Source organism: Crocuta crocuta, unplaced genomic scaffold (assembly GCF_008692635.1).
Source record: "Crocuta crocuta isolate KB4526 unplaced genomic scaffold, BGI_CrCroc_1.0 scaffold388, whole genome shotgun sequence".
NCBI classification, from domain to species: domain Eukaryota; kingdom Metazoa; phylum Chordata; class Mammalia; order Carnivora; family Hyaenidae; genus Crocuta; species Crocuta crocuta.
Genome location: NW_027528867.1, coordinates 328,608 through 350,666, shown reverse-complemented (window position 1 = coordinate 350,666; position 22,059 = coordinate 328,608). Strand labels below are relative to the sequence as shown.

General features: G+C 42.1%; 1 protein-coding gene and 1 pseudogene across 3 annotated transcripts in view; both read right to left on the bottom strand.

The window, feature by feature from the left end:
• Window positions 1–22,059, bottom strand: part of IL34 (interleukin 34) — a 60,901-nt gene that overhangs the window by 11,081 nt on the left and 27,761 nt on the right. For 2 of the 3 annotated variants that reach the window (XM_077756308.1, XM_077756309.1), the window contains exon 2: window positions 482–896. In XM_077756308.1, the coding sequence (XP_077612434.1) occupies window positions 482–509 (28 nt within the window). In that variant the 5' untranslated portion in view covers window positions 510–896. Of the gene's footprint in view, window positions 1–278; window positions 335–481; window positions 897–22,059 lie in introns of those variants that run through there. The other variant, XM_077756310.1, reaches the window with a different exon arrangement.
• On the bottom strand, window positions 6,166–7,463 carry LOC144225152 (dnaJ homolog subfamily C member 7 pseudogene; annotated as a pseudogene).

The following is a 22,059-nucleotide window of genomic DNA, read 5'->3' as shown; positions in this document are numbered from 1 at the left end:
ATTATGGAGGGAGAGGCAGAGGAAACAGGCTGCCTTCTCAAGCACCTGGCGCCACTTCTCCCACGTGTTTTGTTGCCCAGACACTTTCACAAGCTTCCACCCCCGGCTGGCCACACCCAGGGAGGCCAGAAACCCTCTCTGCCACTGCTGTGCCCACCCCCCATACACAGCAGCACCAATGAACCTAAGAAGGTAACGCTGCCACTTGCCCCCATTGCCTCCCCCTTTCCCTTGACCACCCACTGATGGTGCCCACCCAGCCTTGGACTTGTACCCACCGTGTGGGTCTGAGCTGGGGTCAGCTAGAGGAAGGGCAGAGGGCGGCCACGGGAGTCCCAAGGCTGTTCATCTGGGAAGCATCGCAACTTCTCAGCAGCAAGAATGGCCCCGTTGCCATAGTTACAGCAGAGCCAGGCTCTGGGCCAAGGCCTCCCGGGGCAGTCTCCAAGGACTCCCCCCGCCCCCCGCCCCCAGTACTCACAGTGCAGCCAGGCGAATCCCCGGGGCATGGTGGTGCGCTGTGTCCCCCAGAGAGCAGAGGCGGTATCCCCAGCAGTGTGTCTATCCACAAAGGCCCAAGTGGGGCCTACATGGCCTCAGGTCAGCAAAGGTGGCCCAAAGCTGGGGAAGGGTTGACCACAGAAGAGCAGCCCGGCAGGGGGCGGCAGGTACTCCTGGGGCAGCGCCTGTCCTTATCTGCCTGGCAGTGTGGAGAGCAGCCGGGGGGCGGCAGCTGCAAGTCCCATGGCAGCCAGGACCTGGCCTGAGACAGTGGCCCCGGGGTCTTTCCCTCTAGAGCAGGAGGAGAGAGTCCCCAGCAGGCCCCTTGGAATCTGGGGCTGGGTTGTGCTTTCTCTGATTTCTCCGTCTGCAGCTGCTCAATGTGAAATCTGGCTCTGGAAAGAGAAAGGAGGAGAGAAACTGATTATGTAAGAGCAGTGCTGCCACTCAGCCATCAGCCGCAGGCACCAGGAGTCTATGTGTGTGCTGTACCCACCGCCTGGCAGGGACCCCCGGGAATGACTGGAGGCGCACAGCCCAGCCCTGGAGACTGGCTACTCTGGGAAACAGGCTCACACACAAGAAATGACTTCAGAACATCCCAAGGGCAGCACCGGCCAGGGAGTGAGTTCCTGAGTTACGATGACACCAGTTGGCAGCCATGGGCCTGAACAAAAGCAGGACCAGGGAATGAAAGGTCAAGTGGTTAAATCAAGGGAGCTTCCTGAAGGAGGTGATGCTGCATTCAAGTAAAGTACCTCAGGCTACTCAGGCGACCAGGAGGTTAAAACAACAGAGCATTAATCCCTCTTTTTACATTCAGGTTTAGTCCCAATCTCCTCTTCCCCAAATCCTTGCCTCCCTCTTAATAGGGTTGCTAGATGAAACACCAGGTAGCCAGTTAAACTTGAATTTGACACAACAGCACATATTTTTCTTAGGATAATTATGCCACAAATACTTTTTAGTGTAAGTATGTCCCAAATATTGCATGGTACACACTTATATTTTAAAAAATCATTGTTATTTAATGATTCAATGTCATTTAATTAAACAATGAATTATTTAATTCCAAATTAAGCAAAAGTCCTGTATTTTTTTCCAGTTTATTTATTTTGAGAGAAAGTGTTCCCATGTGTGTGCAAGTGGGGGATGGGCAGAGAGAGAGGGAGAGAGAGAATCCCAAGGAGGCTCCGTGCTGTCAGTGCAGAGCCTAATGCAGGTCTCGATCCCATGACCCTGAGATCATGATCTGAGATGAAATCAAGACTCAGATGTTTAACTGACTGAGCCACCCAGAAGTCCTGTATTCTCATTTGCTAAATTTAGCAACCCTGTGATAATCACAGGATTGTGCTACCTGAGTGCTTGCCGTGAGCTAGGCCCATGGCTTGGGTTTTTATATTCACTGAATCCTCACAATAATCTTGCCAGGCTATAAAAATCTCATTTTTATCAATGAAGAAATCAAGGTACAGAAAGGTTAGGACACTTGTACAAGGTCACACAGCTTGTAAGCAGTGGACAGGAATTCAAACCCAGCCCACTGGTGGCCACTCCCACCAGCTGACATCCACACAACCACTCGCTCAGACACCCTTACACCCTTACCGGCTGAGCCTGGGGCTCTTGCACAGTCATCTCTATCACTCACTGGACTCTGAGATACAGGCTCTCGTCCCCATTTTGCAGATGAGTAAATAGGTTCTGAGAAACTGAGCTGGACAGTGACAGAGCCAGCTCTGAAATTCAGAGAAATTCTTAAATTCTCTGACTCTGTTCTGTTCCAAACCCTTGCCCTCCCTGTTCGGTCTGGAGAAACAGTCACAGGTTAATGGCAGGAGGAAAAAGCAGTATGATGTGGTCTTCTCCATAGTGGCATCCATCTCCACAGAACGTACCAGAAGTGCTGGCCCTTATCCTCAGAGGCTCCCCACAGACAGGCAAGGCCTCATACAAAGAATACGCGTGTTCCCCCCTCCATGAACACTAACCTAAGTGAAACCTTTTGGTGTCGTTGTTTTTGTTTTTAAGGTTGTGGAGATATAATGTATATACAGTACAATTCACTTTTTCAGTGTACAATTTTATGAGTTTTGACATATTCAGAGTTACCTAACTGCTACAATAATCAAGACGTAAAACATTTCCAGCTATGCAGAAAATTCCTTCCGGCTACTCCGTAGTCAGCCCTTCCTCCCACCCCCAGCCCCATGGAACAGCTCATCCGTGTTGCTGCAGTTCTGCCTTTTCCAGAATGCCAGATAGACACCATGTGCCCTTTTGTGCCGAGCTCCTTTCACCCAGCCTACTGCATCTGGGGTTCAGCCAGGTTGTCGGGCATGGTAGTGGGCTGCTCCTTCTCCTTGCAGAGTAGTATTCCATTGTACGGACACTAGTCAAAAGGCATCTAAGTTGTTTCCAGGTTTGGATGATAACAAAGCTATTACCAGCCTCTGCATACAGGTGGTTTTGTTTTTTAAGTTTATTTATCAGAGAGAGAGCAGGACAGGGGCAGAGAGAGAAGGAGAGAGAGAATCCCAAGTAGGCTCTGCATGGGGCTTGAACCCATGAGCCATGAGATCATGACCTGAGCTGAAGTCTGATCAGCTCAACTGACTGAACCACCCTGGCACCCCATACAGATTTTGGTGTGGACGGAAGTTTCCACTTGTCCTGGGCCTGTCTGTCTGGGCTTGTGCTGCACAGCGGTTTCCTGTTCCCGCCAGCTGGGCCCTTCCCTCGGCCCAGCACTCCCTCACATGCATACACCCCAGAATCAGGCTCTGTCCACGCACTGCCACAGTCTCTAGGCAGCTTCCTCACTCAAAAATCTCCCAGAAAAGCCTTCAGAACTGAACCCCACCACACATCTAAGACCCCCAGACCCTGACAGAGAACCCAAGAAAGAAAGAAACGGGATCCTGGTCACCTTCATACCACACCACAGAGTCCTAACCCTGGGCACCTTCTGTGACCTCACTCTTTGAGCCCCACTGAAATAGAGGAATTGAGTGAAAACCAAAGAGGACACACAGCGGAGTTACCTGATGACATACAGGAGCTAGAGTGGGGATGGTGTCCCAGAGGGACCACCCACAGAGACCTGGGAACAGGGCAAAGAGGCCAGGCCAGTGGCCTGACAGCAGTCTGCCCAAGAATGGCCTTCCCCACACCTGAGAGGGCCCAGGGCGCCTCTCTCTCCCTGTCCCTCTCTCATGGGGGAAGGTGAACAGTTTGAGAATGTGCCTCTTCCAAGCCACTCCCAGTCGACCCCACGGCTTTCAGCAGTCATTACAAAGCTCACAAGGGCAAGTTATGCAAGAAAGTAAAACTGGGGTATTCTACATAGTTCAGTTGTGATTTTTTTTTTTTAAATATAGGGGCGCCTGGGTGGCTTAGTCGGTTAAGCGTCCAACTTTCGCTTAGGTCATGATCTCGCGGTTCGTGGGTTCGAGCCCCGCGTCGGGCTCTGTGCGGACTGCCAGCTCAGAGCCTGGAGCCTATTTCAGAGTCTGTATCTCCCTCTCTCTCTGACCCTCCCCTGCTCACGCTCTCTCTCTCTCTCCTAGAAACAAATAAAATAAAAAATAATAATCACATTATCATTATTGCACATTCCCTAATCAATAATTCCTTATATCATCTAATATAGAACCCATGTCCAACTTGCCCTGGTTGTTTTTAAAATGTCTTTTTTTAAGTTGCTTTGTTTGAATCGAGAGCCTAACAAGGTCCATTGATTGATGTGTCTCTACACTTTTTTTCCTTTTTTTTTTTCTTTAGTATTAAGATATAATCCACATGCCCTAAAATTTGCTATTTTAAAGTGTATAATTCAGTGGGATTCTTTTTTTAGTAGATTTACAAAGTTGTGCAACAATCGCCCACAATCTAATTCCAGAACATTTTCATCACCCCAAAAATAAACTGTATTCATTAGCAGTTACTGTGTATTTCCTGCCCCGCTTCCCCCCTGCCCAGTCCCTGGGAACCACTAATCTGCTTTTAGTCTCCATGGATTTGCCTCCTCTGGACATTTCCTATCAATGGAGTCATATAGTATGTGGTCCTTTATGACTGGCTTCTTTCACTTAATGCAATGTTTTATGGGTTCATTCATCTTGTACCATGTGATACACTGAATGTTGTCCCCCTAAATTCATATGTTGAAGCCCTAGTCCCGTATGTGAGGGTATATGAGATGGGACTTGTGGGAGGTAATTAAGGTAATTGGGAGGTAGATCAGGGTTAGACGAGGTCATGAGGTGGGATCTCACGATGGGATTTGTGTCTTTTTAAGAAGAGATACCAGGAACATCCATCTGACTTCGGCTCAGGTCATGACCTCACGGTTCATCAGTTCGGGCCCTGCATCCAGCTCTCTGCTGTCAGCAAGGAGCCTGCTTCAGATCCTCTGTGCCCCTCTTTTTCTGTCCCTCCCCCACTCATTCTGTCTTTCTTCCTCTCTCTCCCAAAATAAACAAACTTTAAACAGTAAGAAGAAGAGACACCAAAGAAGTTTTCTCATAGTCTGTGTGTGCCCCCAGAGGAAGATGTGTGAGTACACAAGAAGGCAACCACCTGCCCCATTCTTGGGGCGCCTGGGTAGCTCAGTCGGTCAAGTGTCCAACTTCGTGTCAGGTCACGATCTTATGGTTCAAGCCCCGCGTTGGGCTCTGTGCTGACAGCGCTGAGTCTTGCGCCTGCTTCGGATTCTGTGTATCGCGCTCTCTCTCTACCCATCCCCTGCTCACGCTCCGTTTCTCCCTCTCAAAAATAAGCAAACATTAAAAAAAATTTTTTTTAAGAAACCAACCATTCTGACACCCTGATCTCAGACTTCAGCCTCCAGAAGCATGAGCAGTACATTTCTGTTCTTTAAGCCACCCAATCTATGGCATTTTATTATAGCAGCCCAAGCAGGCTAAGACATGGCATTTATCAGTACTTCATTCCTTCAAAAATTTTTTAAGGTTTTATTTTTAAGTAATCTCTACACTCAACCTGGGGCTCAAACTTACAACCCCAAGATCATCACAAGTTCCACCAACTGGACCAGCGAGGCGCCCCTCCCTTTTATTTTTTTTTTAAGGGTCAAAACAGTTTAATCTCTTGTTTTTCCTTTTTAAAGAGGATTTTATTTTTTATTATATTTTTTTAATGTTTATTTACTTTAAGAGAGAGAGAGAGACCAAATACAAGTGGGGGAAGGGCAGAGAGAGGGTGAGGGAGAGAAAGAATCCCAAGCAGGCTCCATGCTCGATCTTATGAACCGTGAGATCATGACCCGAGCCAAAATCCAGAGTCAATTGTTTAACCAATTGAGCCATCAAGGTGCCCCAAGAGGATTTTATTATATAATTTTTTCAAGTAGGCTCAACACCCAGTGTGGGGCTTGAACTCACGATCCTGAGATCAAGAGTAGCACTCTCTATTGACTGAGCCAGCCATGTGCCACCCCCACTTTTTTTTTTTTTTTGCCTTTTTAAACCAAGTTAAACAGTCAAACAAAAATTCACAAGCTACTTTCCTGTCCACCCTCCCACACGCTTTCCTTCACCTCACTCACACAAACACCCAGGGTATCAAACTGAGGAAAAGAAGCTGTTGCAAGTACAAGGAGAAATGAAGAGAGGAGGTGAATTGTGTCCACATTCAAGGTCATGCTGAGATGGTTTCCTCTTGTGAGTCAAATTGAAAAAGGAAATTCCCTGGACCAGATGTTTCAAAGCTGAAGGTCCAGCACCACCCAAGAATGCCAGAGAAAATACAGTTTGCATCAAAGTCGCCCATATTCATGCCTTCCTCATCTGGGTCCTGCCCACTGTCAGAGTATGTCATCTTCGTGGGACCAGTGAGGACAGTAAAAGCTTCTCTGACTTCCTTGAACTTTTTCTCCTCCTTCTAAACTTCAGCACTGGTTCTCCTGTGCCCATCTGGACGGTGCTTCAAAGCTCATTTTTGGTAAGTTTTCTTGATCTAGTCCTCAGAGGCAATCGTGTCCACTCCCAGAATCTTGTAGTCATCTTTCCTTGCTTTTCTTCGCTCCAGCTGTGCGTTTTTTAGGAGCTGTGTATGTTCTTCTGTTTTCTCCATTGTCTATCCTGTTCCACAGTTGTGCACTGCCTCTTCACATGGTTCTGTGTCCATGTTACACTAAGCTTTTCCTGAGGAGACTTTTAAGTGAGTGGCATCAAGCTTCAATGCATTTGTGCAATCTTGTATTGCACCATCTCCTTTCCTAAGCTTGGAGTGATCTGTACCCCAACTATAGTGGAATTCAGCATTTGTTTTTATATTGTTGAGGTCTGTCCCCAAGGCTTCTGGGTACAGTTCACATGCCAGCTTATAGTTTCCTTCTTTAAATGTTTTATTCCCATCTTCTTTCTTTGCTTTAAGTGCTTTGGCATTTCTGCAAGCCAGACAGTCATTTTGGTGATCAGGAGCCATCTTGGGAGCCCGTACGAAGAAACCAAAGTGACTTCTCAATACAGTCTTCATAATAAAGGCAAAGACCTCATTCCCCCAGAGTCATGCACATGGGTGGAATGTCACTGGCCACAGACTGTGGTTCTGGATAATGACCCAGCATTGCTAAATAGTCTGCTTTGGTGATTTTGAAGCAATGGCAGGTAGGGCACACTCTATGCAGAAAACCACTTTCCAAAAATCCTGCTTCTCAAAATCTGTTTCTGTTATTTTCTCATGTTCTATTACCATTCCTGAACTCCTATTGTGACTGAAAATTTTTTGACCCAGTTCTAGGGCTCTCTGGAAACTGTGACATGCTACCATGGCATTCCCTAGAGATAGGGGACATTTGCCTTCCCATAGATGTCCCCAGGCGAAACCGTCATTCAACTTCGCTGCTGGCGATCTCCAAGAACTTCCTTGAACATTCTAAGCATCCTTAAAGTGGCTGCTCGATTCTCACTACAGCTCGTATTTTTAGGACACATATCTTTGTCCTTTGTATAACAGTTACAGGCTTCATTGTAATCTTTCCTGGTTCCCTCTTTACTTCATCGTGGAGCAGCTCTGGTTCTGTCATTGCCAATACCACATGGCAATACTCACGACAAAACCATCTTACCACTGAGACCAGTACCTCATTCCTTTTTATTGTCAAATAATATTCCATTGTATGGATACACATTTTCTCTAGTCCTTCATCAGCTGATAGACATTTGAGTTGTTCTCACTAGGGGGCTATTATGAGTAATGCTGCTATGAACATTGTATGGACATATGTTTTCTCTTGGGTATATTCCCAGGAACATGGTTGCCAGGTCATATGGTCACTCTGTGTTTCACTTTTTGAGGGAACCATTCAGTCTGTTTTCCAAAACAGTTTCCAAAGTGTATATCCCATCAGCAGTGAATGAGGTTCTGATTTCTCCACATCCTTATCAACATTTGGTATTCGGTGTCTTTTTTATTATACCCATCAGTAGGTGTGAAATGCTATCTCATGTATTTTGTACTTGTGTTTTCCTGATGACTACAGATGTTGAACATCTTTTCATGTGCTTATTGGCTATTTGCTTATCTTCTTTAGTGAAATGTCTATTCAAGCCCTTTGCCTGTTTTTAAATTAGCTTATCTTTTTATTTTTTATTTTTTAAGACTTCATTTTTAAGTAATCTCCACACCTAACATGGGGCTTGAACTCAAAATGCCAAGATCAAGAGTCGCATGCTCCACTAGTTGGGTCAGCCAGGCATCCCTATCGTTTTGAGTTGTGAGAGTTCTTTATACATCCTGGGTGCTGGATTCTTAACAGATATATGATTTGTAACTATGTTCTCCCATTTTGTGGGCTGTCTTTTCACTTTCTTGCTCGTGTCCCAGCAAGCACAAAAGTTTTTAAGTTTCATGAAGTCCAATTTATCTTTTTTCCTTTTTTCTTTTTTGGTTGTCTTTGCTTGATTTGCTTGTCTTTTTTGTTTTTAGGGTCCCACCTAGGAAACTGTTGCCTAATCCAAGGTCACAAAGATTTACATATGTTTTATTCTAAGAGTTCTATAGTTTTAGCTTTTTTTTTTTTTAATGTTTTTAATTTATTTCTAGGAGAGAGAGAGAGAGACAGCGTGAGCAGGGGTGCGTCAGAGAGAGAGAGTCACAGACTGAAACAGGCTCCAGGCTCTGAGCTGGCAGTCAGCACAGAGCCCGACGCGGGGCTCGAACCCACAAACCGTGAGATCATGACCTAAGCGAAAGTCGGACGCTTAACCGACTAAGCCACCCAGGCACCCCTGTAGTTTTAGCTCTTATATTTAAGTCTGTGATGGATTTGGAGTTAATGTTTATATATGGTATGAGGTAAGGGCCCAATTTCATTCTTTTGCATGTGGCCAGTTGTCTCAGCACCACTTTTTTTTAAATGACCATTTCCCCTCCATTGGATGGTGTTGGCACCCTCGGCAAAACTCAGCTGACCATAGATCTGGATGTCTACGTTGATGTCAGTACCAGATCATCTGGATTTCTGTAGATCTGTAGTAAGTTCTCAACTCTTAAGACTTTTTATTCTATAAAACTTTACTTTCCCTTTTTGTTGTTGGTGAAAAAACAAGTTCATTGGTCCTATAGACTTACCACATTCTGGATTTGGCTGATTGCATCCTTGGAATGTCATTCAATGTATTTATCTCTGCATACTTCAATACTCAAAAAGTTTCATTGGGCTGGAGTGTAACTTTCCTGCTTCCTTACAGCAGGAGGCACAACATGTTTTTTCATCCCACTTAGTGAGCTAATGCCATGTTCTTTCTCGGTGATTCATCTATTACAAAGTTCTCCATCAGCCTTTCATCAAACATTGATGATTCTAGCCATCATCAGTATTCCATTAGTCAATCCAGGTGGTGACTTTCTGCTTCTATCTTTCCTTCTACATTTATTAATGTGATCCTCCTAGAATAGTTTCCCTCCCCATCTGTTTTCTTATCTCAAAGTCTGGTTTGTATATAAAAAGCAGGATAAAAGTTTGATTCTTTCCCTTGACTTACCTACCAGTTTTCAAAATGAGTTCTTTCCTAGAATCCTCCAAAGGTAACTAATGATGATTTTTCAGTATCATTTTACATTTATTAATCTTTTAATTTATAGATTTCAACCCATTAAAGTTACTTTTAAGTCAGATTTATTGAGGTATAATTGATATACACTAAAGCTCACCCTCTTTAAGTGTGCAGTTTGAGGAGTTTTAACAAATATATACACCAACACTATTCTGAGATCTGGAAATATTTCTATGACCCCAAAAACTTTCCTTGGATCCCTTTGCAGCCAATCCCCTTCCCCACCCTACACCTCAGGCGATCATTTATCTAATTGCTGTTCCTAGTAGGATTTCTCCTTAAAAAATATTATATAAACAGAATCATATAGTATGGTGCCATTTCTGTTGTGTCTTCTTTCATTTAGTGAATGTGTTGGGGATTCATGTTACTGAGTGTAGCAGCGGTCTGTTCCTTTTATTACTGAGTAGTAATCCATCACAGTTTATCCATTTCTCAGTTGATAGACATTTGTGTTCTTCTAGGTTTTTGCAAGCATGAATAAAGCTGTATACATTGGCATCCAGATGGTCTTCAGTGGACATTTGTGGACATGTATTTTTGTTTTTATTAGGGAAATACCTAGGAGTGAGTCACTAGGTCACATGATAGCTGGGGCTTTACCAGTAAGAAATTGCCAAGTTGTTTTCCAAAGTGGCAGTTTATTATTCTTCTCGATGTTCAAAATTATTTCATCATTAGGCTAGTGGGAGCTCCTTACAGTAAAGTCCTGTTCTACTGACAGGACTCCAGGACTCTTCAATAACTTCCTTGCTTTCAAGCATGACTGGACATTTCTGCCTCATCTTGGACATTTCTGCCTCAGACTAGAAATCAGCTACTTTTCCAAGGAGCTCTTTAAGTGGGGACTGGTACTTAGAAACCACAGTCTGAACAACAGGGGTGCTTATGACTACCTGGTTCAGTGTCTATAAGCTTTTCAGGTAGACAGACCTACTAGGAAATTAATGTTTTTAAGAAACAGAAAAATAATTAATTTGTAGATAAATCATTATAATTATAAAGGTTTTTTTTAAACTTCTTTGGGTTATTTGCATTTCTTTTGTCTTGTGCTGAAAATCTTGTTTCTTAATGACACTTAAGATGATTATTTGTTTTATCCTTCTATACGGAGAGTAGTTTCAAAATGGTAACACTGATATTATAACTTTTTTAATATTTATTTTTGTTTTTTAATTTTTTTAATGTTTATTTTTGAGAGAGAGCAAGAGAGAGAGAAAGAATACAAGCAGCGGAGGGGCAGAGAGAGAGGAGGACACAGAATCTGAAGCAGGCTCCAGGTTCTAAGCTGTCAGCACAGAGCCCAACACAGGACTTGAACTCACAAGCTGTGATATCATGACCTGAGTTGAAGTCAGATGCTTAACTGACTGAGCCACCCAAGTGCCCCCTAAAGTTTGTTTATTTTTGAAAGAGACAGACAGAATGCAAGCAGGGGAGGGGCAGAGAGAGAGGGAGACACAGAATCTGAAGCAAGCGTCAGGCTCTGAGCTGTCAAGCACAGAGCCTGATGCAGGGCTCAAACCCACGAATCGTGAGATCATGACCTGAGCCGAAGTCAGACACTTAACGGACAAAGCGACCCAGATGGCTTAAGTCCATGCAGTTTAAGATTTCTTTGTGTTTTTTTCTATCTTCAGTTATCTCCCTACTGGAACTGTTAGTCAAAAAACCATGCATTTTCCATCTGTTATTTTGGGGAATTTAAATTTTTTTTAATTTTAATTATATAAAATGCATAATTCCTAAATAAAAACTATGAAAAAGTAGGTTCAGAAGCTCCTAGCTTCCAGTCCCTATCTCTCTCCCACATTATTTCCCTCTCCCTCAAGATAAAACATTTTTATTAGCTTTATCTTTGAACTTTTTATATTTTAAAAGGGAAACATGTTTTTCATACTTTGTCTTTTTGCCTATGAAAGGTTGCATATTATTTTTTAAAGTATATTGCTTTTTAAAAACTTTTTATCTTAAAATAAAACAGAGATAGGGTTGCCTGGCTGGCTCAATTGCTACAGTATGTGACTCTTGATCTCGGGGTTGTAAGTTCGAGCCCCATGCCAGGTGTAGAGATTACTTTTAAAAAATAATAATATAAAGTAAAATATTAAAATATTAAATATTTAAAATGAAACACAGCTATAGATAGCATAAAGCAAATGTACAGAAAACTATGCCTTATAATAACCACCCAATCAAGAAATAGAAAGGTTGGCCTGGCACCCAAAAAGCCCCTCCATGAGAACTATTCTAATCATAGCTCTTCCCAAAAAATTTAACCACCACTCCATGACAGCATTCACCTTGTTGTATTTTTTATGGCTTTATCAACCACACTTTTTATCAAGTTTGCATCCCTCGACACTACAGTTCTCAAGCTTTGTCCTTTTTTAAAATTTCACATATCTTTAAGGCCTCTCTTAATCTATGGGGTTTCTCCTCCATCCCATTCTTTCCCTTATAATTCATCTGTTGAAGAACCCAGGATATTTGCTCTCTAGAGTGTCTCCAATCCAGACATTGTTGACTGCACACTCACAGTATAATTCAATATGTTCCTTTGTCCTCTGTTTCTGCACATTGGCAGCTGGCTCAGACTCCAGCTCAAACTCTTTGTCCCCACTACAAGTGGAATTGGGATCTTTCAACAGGAGGTGTGTAATGTCTCTGATATTCATTCTTTTTTGATGTTGACAGCCACGGATGCTTAATGTCTAGAACCATTAATTCATCAAGGGTTGCTAAGTGTGATATTCTCACTTACTTTGCTATCTGATCAAGCCTTTTCCCACAAAGCAAGCAGAGGCAATAACAGATCAGCAGTTTTGCCAAGATGTCTGATATGAATGAAGTATTTGCTTTCCTCCCACATTTGACCTCTCTATGAAATCATCAAGGGCTTCAGGCCTGTGTGATCTGTTTTCGAATGCTTGTTTCCAGACAAAACCGGGTAGGATTCAGATAGGCACTGCCTTAACCCTTGTGATCCAAAGTCACCTGGAAGATTTTATCAAGAAGATCCACTCCTGAGTCCACAGACCAAATGCTTGCAGCGAGCTGTACATTTCTGGCAGGTGCTGCATGTATGTGATCATCATACACAGCCATCTGGGAGGATTGGCACTCATACAGGATCCCCAGGGCATCACCCAAGCTGGCATATTGTCCTGGGTGAAACAAAACATGAACACCTGCCCACTGCTACAGATGACCGAATCACTAAAACAGGAAGACGCGTTACACAGCCTCTTCTAGGAGCCAGGTGTCTAGCACACTATTTGGGCCGTATTTACATATATTGACATATATTCCTCTAGATCCACTAGGCTTTTCATTTAAATTAACTTGTAAAGAAAACTTTATAACACTCATCAAGAGAAAAAGAGTTCTCTCTTGCCAAAATGAAAAAGGGACATCAAGGAAAGCAAAACAATGTAATTAAATCCTGGTGAGAAAGCTTTGCCTGCTGAAGGCTCTGAGCTAGGGATCTGCTCCCTCCTTTTGGAAAAGAGAGATTAAGATTAGCAAGGGTTATAGAAGTCTCTAAAATATACTGGCACAGACTGAGTCTTTTCCCCAGAGTAGTTCTCAACCAGGAGCTGGACTCTGTCCCCCAGGTGACATTTGGCAATGATAAAGAGGTATTTTTGGCTATCACAGCTAAGGGTGGGGGTGCTACTGGCATCTAGTGTACATAGGCCAGAGATGCTGCAAATGCCCTACAACGTACAGGCCCCTTGACAACAAAGAATTTTCCAGCCCCAAATGTCAATAGTGCTGAGGCTGAGAAACCCTTCCTAGAGAAGAAGGGCTGAAAAAGAACAGAAAAGTAATTTCCTCGGTCTGGGATCCAACATTACTTAATACAGAATCCAGGTGCCCTGTAACACCATACAACATTAACCAGCGCTACAATGCCCTCACTTAGAGTAAACCTTAAATGAGATGTCATGGAAGCAAGGTGACACCAGCCACCAGTGCCAGAAGGATGCTGTCATCAGATGGCTCACCTCAAAGGAGTCCACACATCAAGCAGCAGTACTAGATGCCATTCTGATAGTCACCATTATACTAAGAGTCCACTATGCACAGCCGCTGTGCTGGAAACTGGTGAGCTGTGGTGTCAGTAAGAACCACACAAGGGGCACCTGGGTGGCTCAGTCAGTTAAGCATCCGACTTTGGCTCAGGTCATGATCTCACAGTTCCTGGGTTCAAGCCCCACATCGGGCTCTGTGCTGACAGCCAGCTCAGAGCCTGGAGCCTGTTTCAGATTCTGTGTCTCCCTCTCTCTCTGATCCTCCCCTGCTCACGCTGTCTCTCTCTATCTCAGAAAAAAAAAAAAAAAAGACACACAGGGCAGTGGGGGAGGCAACAGGTAAATGAGTAGAAAACAGTATCATAGAAAGTGTGTGCAGCTAAAGGGAAGATGAGGAACACTAACCAGGGGACCCCAGGGTGAGTGGGGGGTCAGGAGGCTGAAAAGGTTTCCAAAGAAAGGCAATGATTCCACTTTCTTAACTGTCCCAAGAAGTGCCCTCTGGTTGGAAGCAGAGCTAAGTGAAAAGCAATGCATGGCTTCCAGAGCCCAGGGCTCCCAACATTTTTAGTGCTAATTTGTAGTATGGATAAAGATCCATAAATATACCCTAAAATAATTTTAAAGAAGGATGAAAGCTGTATGCCTGGAATATCTATTGTATTGCTGTTTACATTTGCAGAAAGAAAACTGGAAACTTTAATGCCAAACTGCTGGAAAGCCATTGGCATAATCTTAGAACTAACTGCTATTTTTTGAGTGCTGACCATGGGCCAATGGGTTTACCTCTGGTGTAGCAAACTGATTATACCTTTTACTCCTTGTGGCATCTCTGTGAATTAACCCTCCCATTTACTGAGAAAAGAAAGACTCAGAGAAAACAGGACAAAGGAGTCCTTTCAACCAGTTCTGCAGAAACTATTGAACATCCCTAGACAACTTAATTAATTAATTGTAACTCTTACCCCATGCCTTGCGTAAAAATAGTCTGAAATGGATCATAAGGTTAATTGCAAAACCTAAAACTACAAAAATTCTAGAAGAAAATCTAGGAGAAAATTGTTATGACTTTGAAGTGGACAAAATTTTCTTAAATATGAAACCAAAAGCACAAACCATTTTTAAAGAATGGGGATGAAGGAGGAGAAACAGGAACAAGTTAGAGTTATGCTATGTTATCAGAGTATTCATTGTTGCGGCCATCCATTTATGGCAGGTGATATTTTAAAAATATGCACTGTTTCCAAAATGTGAATGACCCTAAGGAAAAAACGTGCAGGTAAGATAGAGACTCTGAAGCTACAAATGCCTGAGTTCAAATTCTAGGAGAGGTGAGGATTCTCTTTTTGCCTCAGGCTCCTCATCTATAAAATGGGCTTGATATGAAATTCCAACCTCAAAGGGTTATGTGAGGATTTGCAGAGTTTTCTATGTATGGAAAGTTTAGAACATGAGCTGGTGTAGAGTGCACAGTAGCTCAGTATATACTATTATCATTATTCACTATTATAAATAGCAGTAAAAATGAGTTTTGGAAAACTTTTATGCCTCCTCTTTTATTTTTCAATGGTTTCCTTTATTGCTGTTGCTTTTGCACCATCAATAGAGATCTGTGAGGAAAACACTTCACTGGATTGTGAAAGAAGAAAGAAACTCAGTGTGGAGCTGCTCACGTGGGACCCCTAAATGCTCTGAACAGCTTCTGCTTTAAGAAACCTGCTGCTGTCCCTCTGAAGAACTCTGACCTCTGACCTCCAACCCTTAACCTCAACCTCTGACCTCTGACAAGCAAGGAGACTCAAGAGTGGAAGAACAGAGTGTAGAGGCTCCACACTAGCTTTGCTCTTGGAAGAAAGGGATAGTGGATAAAGGGACTCCAGCAAACCTTAGTGCCTGAAAACTTCCTTGGAACAGAATAAAAGAAAACACATCAAAGCAAACAGGAATGAGGCAGAAGCCAGTAGCTGGAGGGTCTTCAGCCTGACAGTGCCATGGATGGTCACCTCCGCAGAGGGTCATCCTCTCTGTGCAGCAAAGAAAATAACTATCACCAAGAAAATACCCCAGTTCACGAGGACACAGAACAGCTGTAACTCTCACACATCACCCTTGGGAATGTAAACCAGTACAATCATTTCAGAAGACTGTTTGGCAATTCTAATGAAGTTAAACACACACCTGGCCTACGGTGTAGCAACTCCACTCTGAGGGAGCCTCAGAATTAAAGACTACAGAAAAACCTGCTCAGGGCCAAGAGCGTTGGGCCAGCTCTTCTTCATTAACTCTACAAATTCCTTATCTGAAATATCAACCTGAAGGAATATTTCATTCCTTTGGTGTCTGTAGCCCAGACACTGACAAATGGAGATTTTTTTTCTTCATATTTTGCCTCATTGTAGATGCCCCTCCTCTTGAGAACTTGCTGGTCATTTGCCTAAGCACACCCTGAAGATATCTGCATGATGACTGAGGGCAGCGAAGGTCAGGGGGGTCACTGGGTAGGGGAGACCACCTGGTTCAATCCCCACTGGATGCTTTAAACCCCACTCAGGCTCTTCTACATGTTTTTAAATGTTTATTTAGTTATCTTTGAGAGAGAGACAGAGAGTGAGCATGGGAAGGTCAGAGAGAGAATCCCAAGCAGGCTTCACGCTGTCAGCGTGGAGCCCCACATGGGGTTCAAACTCACGAACAGCAAGATCATGACCTGAGCTGAAACCAAGAGTTGGACACTCAACCAGTTGAACCACCCAGGCACTGCTCTCCCTCATTTATTGCCAAGGAACTTGCCATGTACTAAACTCATTGACTCCTCATGACAAGGCTAGAAGTAGGAACTTTTGTCATCCTCATTTTTTGATGAGAAAACTGAGGACCAGAGAGGTAAAGTAACTTGTCTGAGATCACGTAAGTAGTAGGAAATCAAAGAGTCAGGATTTAAGCCAAGACAAACTGGCCTAGAAGCTACTGTCTTAACCACTGGGCTACATTACCAAGTAGATGCCTCTTCTGTGCATTGAGCACTATATTCCTCCAGTGACCAAGACCCAGACTTTTTTAACTTTTTCCTCCTTCTTGAAAAAAATTAGTACAGTGAGTCCCAAGTTTGTATTTATAATAATTCAGAGAGTCTAAACACCATTGCAACATCCTCTGAAGTATTACATAAACAAAACTGAGTATAATAAAGATTGTTTAGTTATGTTTTGGAGAGTTTTGATATGTTTTGTTTTGTTTTGAAATTAATCAAAACAACAATGGAGCTAAACTGAAAAAGGCTAAAATCATGCAGTTTTTCCTAAATTGCTAAACTCGTGGAAAATCCCAGTTTCTTTTCTTTTTTTTTAAAGTAATCTTAAACTCCCCAATGTGAAGCTTCAACTCATGACCCAAAGATCAAGAGCCACATACTCTACTGAGCCAGCCAGGCGCCCCAACCTGAGTTTCTATTGCCATTACACCAGGAAAGAATTTGGAGCTGGGTTTCCTGGAAGAAAACCAAACCAATGTTTCCTTACTTTAGGAAAGGCCCTATCAGCCTATATGTAATGACTCTGTAACATCCACAGACTCTCTCCAGAGGAGTTCACAGTGGCAATTGGCTCAGTCAACAAAGCCTCTCCAGTAGGGTGGCATAGCACATTAAAAGACCACAGAGAATTTATTCTAAGAGTGCAAGGGTGGTTCAATATTAGTAAAACTATTTTTTTTTGTAAATCCTATTTTTTAAATGTTTTTTAAAATATTTATTTTAGGGGAACCTAGGTGGCTCAGTCGGTTAAGCAACCAACTTCGGCTCAGGTCATGATCTCACAGTTCGCAGGTTCGAGTCCCACATCGAGTTCTGTGCTGACAGCTAGCTCAGAGCCTGGAGCCTATTTCAGATTCTGTATCTCCCTCTCTCTCTGACCCTTCCCTGCTCACACTGTCTCTCTCTCTCTCTCAGAAATAAAACATTAAAAAATTTTAAAAAATTTATTTGAAAGAGAGAGAGAGCATGTGTGCACACACAAGAGTGGGGAAGGGGCAGAGAGAGAGGGACAAGGAGAGAATCCCAAGCAGGCTCCACCCTGCCAGCACAGAGCCCCACATGGGTCTCAAACTCACCACAAACCATGAGATCATGACCTGAGCTGAATCAAGAGTGGAATGCTTAATCAACTGAGCCACTCAGGCACCCCAATATTAGGAAACTTCTTAATACAATATAATAATAGATCCTAGGAGATCCATAAATGTAATAAACATTTGACAAAATTCAACACCATTTTCTGATTTTAAAAAATCCTCATTCAAGTAGGAAATGATAAATAATTCCTTAACACTATAAAATATAAAACTCAGATAAAAGCCAGTATTTTGCTTAACTGGAAGACACCAGAAGCATTCTCACTAAAGTCAGAGCACAGGCACATGTGCCCACTACCATTATACAGAAGTTTCTAGTCAATGCAATTAAATAAACTAAAAAAAAAATCAGAGATATAAGAATTCGATATGAGGTAAAATTGTTTCCATTTATATATGATATGATTATAAGCTTAGAACATCCAAGAAATTGACTAAGAAACCAAACAAGGGACAGAAAAGACCCCATAAAAAAGAAAAAATGTCTAGGAATAAACTTACCAAAAAATATGCAAGGTATTTACTAAAAACCTGTAAACAATACTGATGGACATAGAAAGATTTTTTTTTTTTAATGGCATGACAATGTTCTTGATAGGAAGATTCAACATCATAATATATATGTCCTTTCTCTGAAGTTAATGTGCAAATTCAAAGCAATCTTAATACATTTCACAAAAGAGGGTATTTAAATGGCCAATACATAGATTTTTTTAAAGTATTAAAACTGGGGGCGGCTGGGTGACTCAATTGGTTGAGGGTCAGACTTGGGCTCAGTCATGATCTCATGGTTTGTGGGTTCGAGCCCCATGTAGGGCTCTGTGCTGACAGCTCATAGCCTGGACCCTGCTTTGGATTCTGTGTCTCTCTCTCTCTGCCCCTCCCCTGCTCATGTTCATGTACTCTCTCTTTCTCTCTTGCTCTCTCTCAAAAATAATAAACATCAAAAAAATTTAAGGTGCTCAAACTCATCAGTCATTACAGAAGTGAAAATTAAAACCACAATCAATTACCAAAGACACACTAGAATGAATGGAATTTAAAAGACCAACAAAACCAAGTATTGCAGGGACGGACATAACTGGAATCCTCAGATACCACTGGAAGGAGAGTAAATTGCTACACATGTGTTCACAAAACTGGGCTCCTGATATTTTCTGAAATTGAACACATACATATCCCATGGCCCAGACATTCCTCCTATAAGTAAATATCCAAAAGGAATGTGTATATGTGGACACCAAAACCCTAGTGTTATACCAAAAGCTGTCCATGGCCACAGCCATGTTATTCATGACAGTCAAAATCTAGAAACAACTTAAACATCCATCAACAGGAGAAAAGATAAATAAACCTCACAGATACACTGTTAATCAAAGAAGCCATCCTTATACAAAAGAGTACATGTATATACAGGTTTTGTTTTTTAAATAACAAAGCCAGCTATGACATAAGAAACAAGGATGATGACTACTTTTCAGATGAGGCTGAGGTCTAGAGGGGTCTTCTGCACATTGCTAATGTTCTAGTTTTAGATTTGAGTAGCACTTTACTATGTGTTTGCTTTGTGATACTCATCAGGCTGTATACTTAAAACTTTTTCACTTTTAAGTATGTGTGTTATATACTTCAGTTTTTATTAAAGCAATTCCAATAAAAACACCAACACATGTGTGTATAATTAGATATGAAACTTTTTTCTTTATTTTTAGATGAAATTTTAAAGTTCAAATAGAAAAACAAATAAGAATAGCCCAAAAGAGAAATAAAAATAAAGGGAGCAGCCCTTCCATATATTAATATATACTTTTAAATATTATAAACCTTAGCAAGCAAAACAGTGGGAACATGAATGAACATGAATCAACAGAGCCAACACAAAAAACCAGCAAATTATGAAAGAGACTCCCATACCGTGAGAAAAGAGCTTATGATAAAGTAGCTTCTCATTTTACAAGGAAAACATAGCCAATGGGGCAGGGGATTGGATCTATACCTCAAATTTATCTTAATGTAGGAGAGACTTTTGTACCCATCAGTCAATATTCAGAAGCCATAAAAGAAATGACTGATAAATTTGACTGCATAAATGTTTAAAAAATTATGCATACAAAACAAAAAAAACATCCACATGGGGCACCTGGGTGGCTCAGTGGGGTAAGCATCTGACTTCAGCTCAGGTCATGATCTTGCAGTTTGTGGGTTCGAGCCCTGCGTTGGGCTCTGTGCTGACAGCTAGCTCAGAGCCTGGAGCCTGTCTTCGAATTCTGTGTCTCCCTCTCTCTCTGACCCTCCTCTGCTCATGCTGTCTGTCTCTCTCTGTCTCAAAATTAATAAAACATTTGAAAAATTTAAAAAACAAAAACAAAATCCACAAATTGAAAAAAATGCTAAACTGGACACAACTTGTATCAAAGGCAAAAGGCTAATCTCCCTAATACATAATTGCCTCTTAGAAATAAAAAAAGAAAAAGGCAACTACCTAATTTTGAAAATAAAGATTGAACAAAGAACAAAAGAGACAAAACAAAAAACAAACAAACAAAAAAAAAACCAGACTCTTAACTGAGGTGCCTGATGGCTCAGTCCAGTCAATTAAGCATCAGATTCTTGATTTTGGCTCAGATCATGATCTCACAATTAGTGAGTTGGAGCCCCATGTCAGGCTCTGTGTTGACAGCATGAAGCCTGTTCAGGATTCTCTGTCTCTCGCTTTCTCGCTTTCTCTTTCAAAAACAAATAAATAAACTTAAAAAAAAAAAACTTAACTGGAAGTCCTAGCATCAGCTATCAGACAACAAAAGGAAATAAAGGCATCAGAATTGGCAAAGAAGAAGTCAAACTTTCACTCTTCGCAGATGACATGATACTCTACATCGAAAACCCGACAGACTCCATCAGAAGCCTACTAGAACTGATCCAAGAATTCAGCAAAGTTGCAGGGTACAAAATCAATGTACAGAAATCGGTTGCATTTTTATATACCAACAATGAAGCAACAGAAAGAGAAATCAAGAAACTGATCCCATTCACAATTGCACACACACACACAAAAAAACCCCATAAAATACCTGGGAATAAACTTAACCAAGGATATAAAAGATCTGTATGATGAAAACTACAGAAAACTTATGAAGGAAATTGAAGAAGACACAAAGAAATGGAAAAACATTCCATGCTCATGGATTGGAAGAATAAATATAGTTAAAATGCCATTACTACCCAAAGCAATCTATACCTTCAATGCAATCCCAATCAAAATTGCACCAGCATCTTTCTCAAAACTAGAACAAACTATCCTAAAATTCGTATGGAACCACAAAAGACCCTGAATAGCCAAAGTAATATTGAAGAAAACCAAAACAGAAGGCATCACCATCCCAGACTTTAGCCTCTACTACAAAGCTGTCATCATCAAGACAGCATGGTATTGGCACAAAAACAGACACATAGACCAATGGAATAGAACTGAGAACTCAGAATTGGATCCAAAAGTGTACAGCCAACAAATCTTTGACAAAGCAGGAAAGAGTATCCAATGGAAAAAAGACAGCCTCTTTAACAGATGGTGCTGGGAGAACTGGACAGCAACATGCAGAAGAATAAAACTAGATCTTTTTCTCACACCGTACACAAAAATAAACTTAAAAATAAAGGACCTGAATGTCAGACAGGAAACCATCAAAACCCTAGAGGAGAAAGCAGGAAACAACCTCCTTGACCTCAACCACAGCAATTTCTTACTTGACACATTCCCAAAGGCAAGGGAATCAAGAGCAAAAATGAACTACTGGGACCTCATCAAGATTAAAAGCTTCTGCACGGCAAAGGAAACAATCCATAAAACTAATAGGCAACCGACAGAATGGGAAAAGATAGTTGCAAATGACATATCAGATAAAGGGCTAGTATCCAAAATCTATAAGGAACTCACCAAACTCCACACCCAAAAAACAAACAATCCAGTGAAGAAATGGGCAACAGGATATGAATAGACATTTCTCCAAAGAGGACATCCAGGTGGCCCACAGACACATGAAACAATGCTCAACATCCCTCCTCATCAGGGAAATACAAATCAAAACCACACTGAGATACCACTTCACGCCAGTCAGAGTGGCTANTGCATAGGGGCACATGTACCCCAATGTTCATCACAGCACTCTCAACAACAGCCAAAACATGGAAAGAACCTAGGTGTCTATCAACGGATGAATGGATCAAGAAGATGTGGTTCGGCGCGCCTGGGTGGCTTAGTCGGTTAAGCCTCTGACTTTCGCTTAGGTCATGATCTCGCGGTTCGTGGG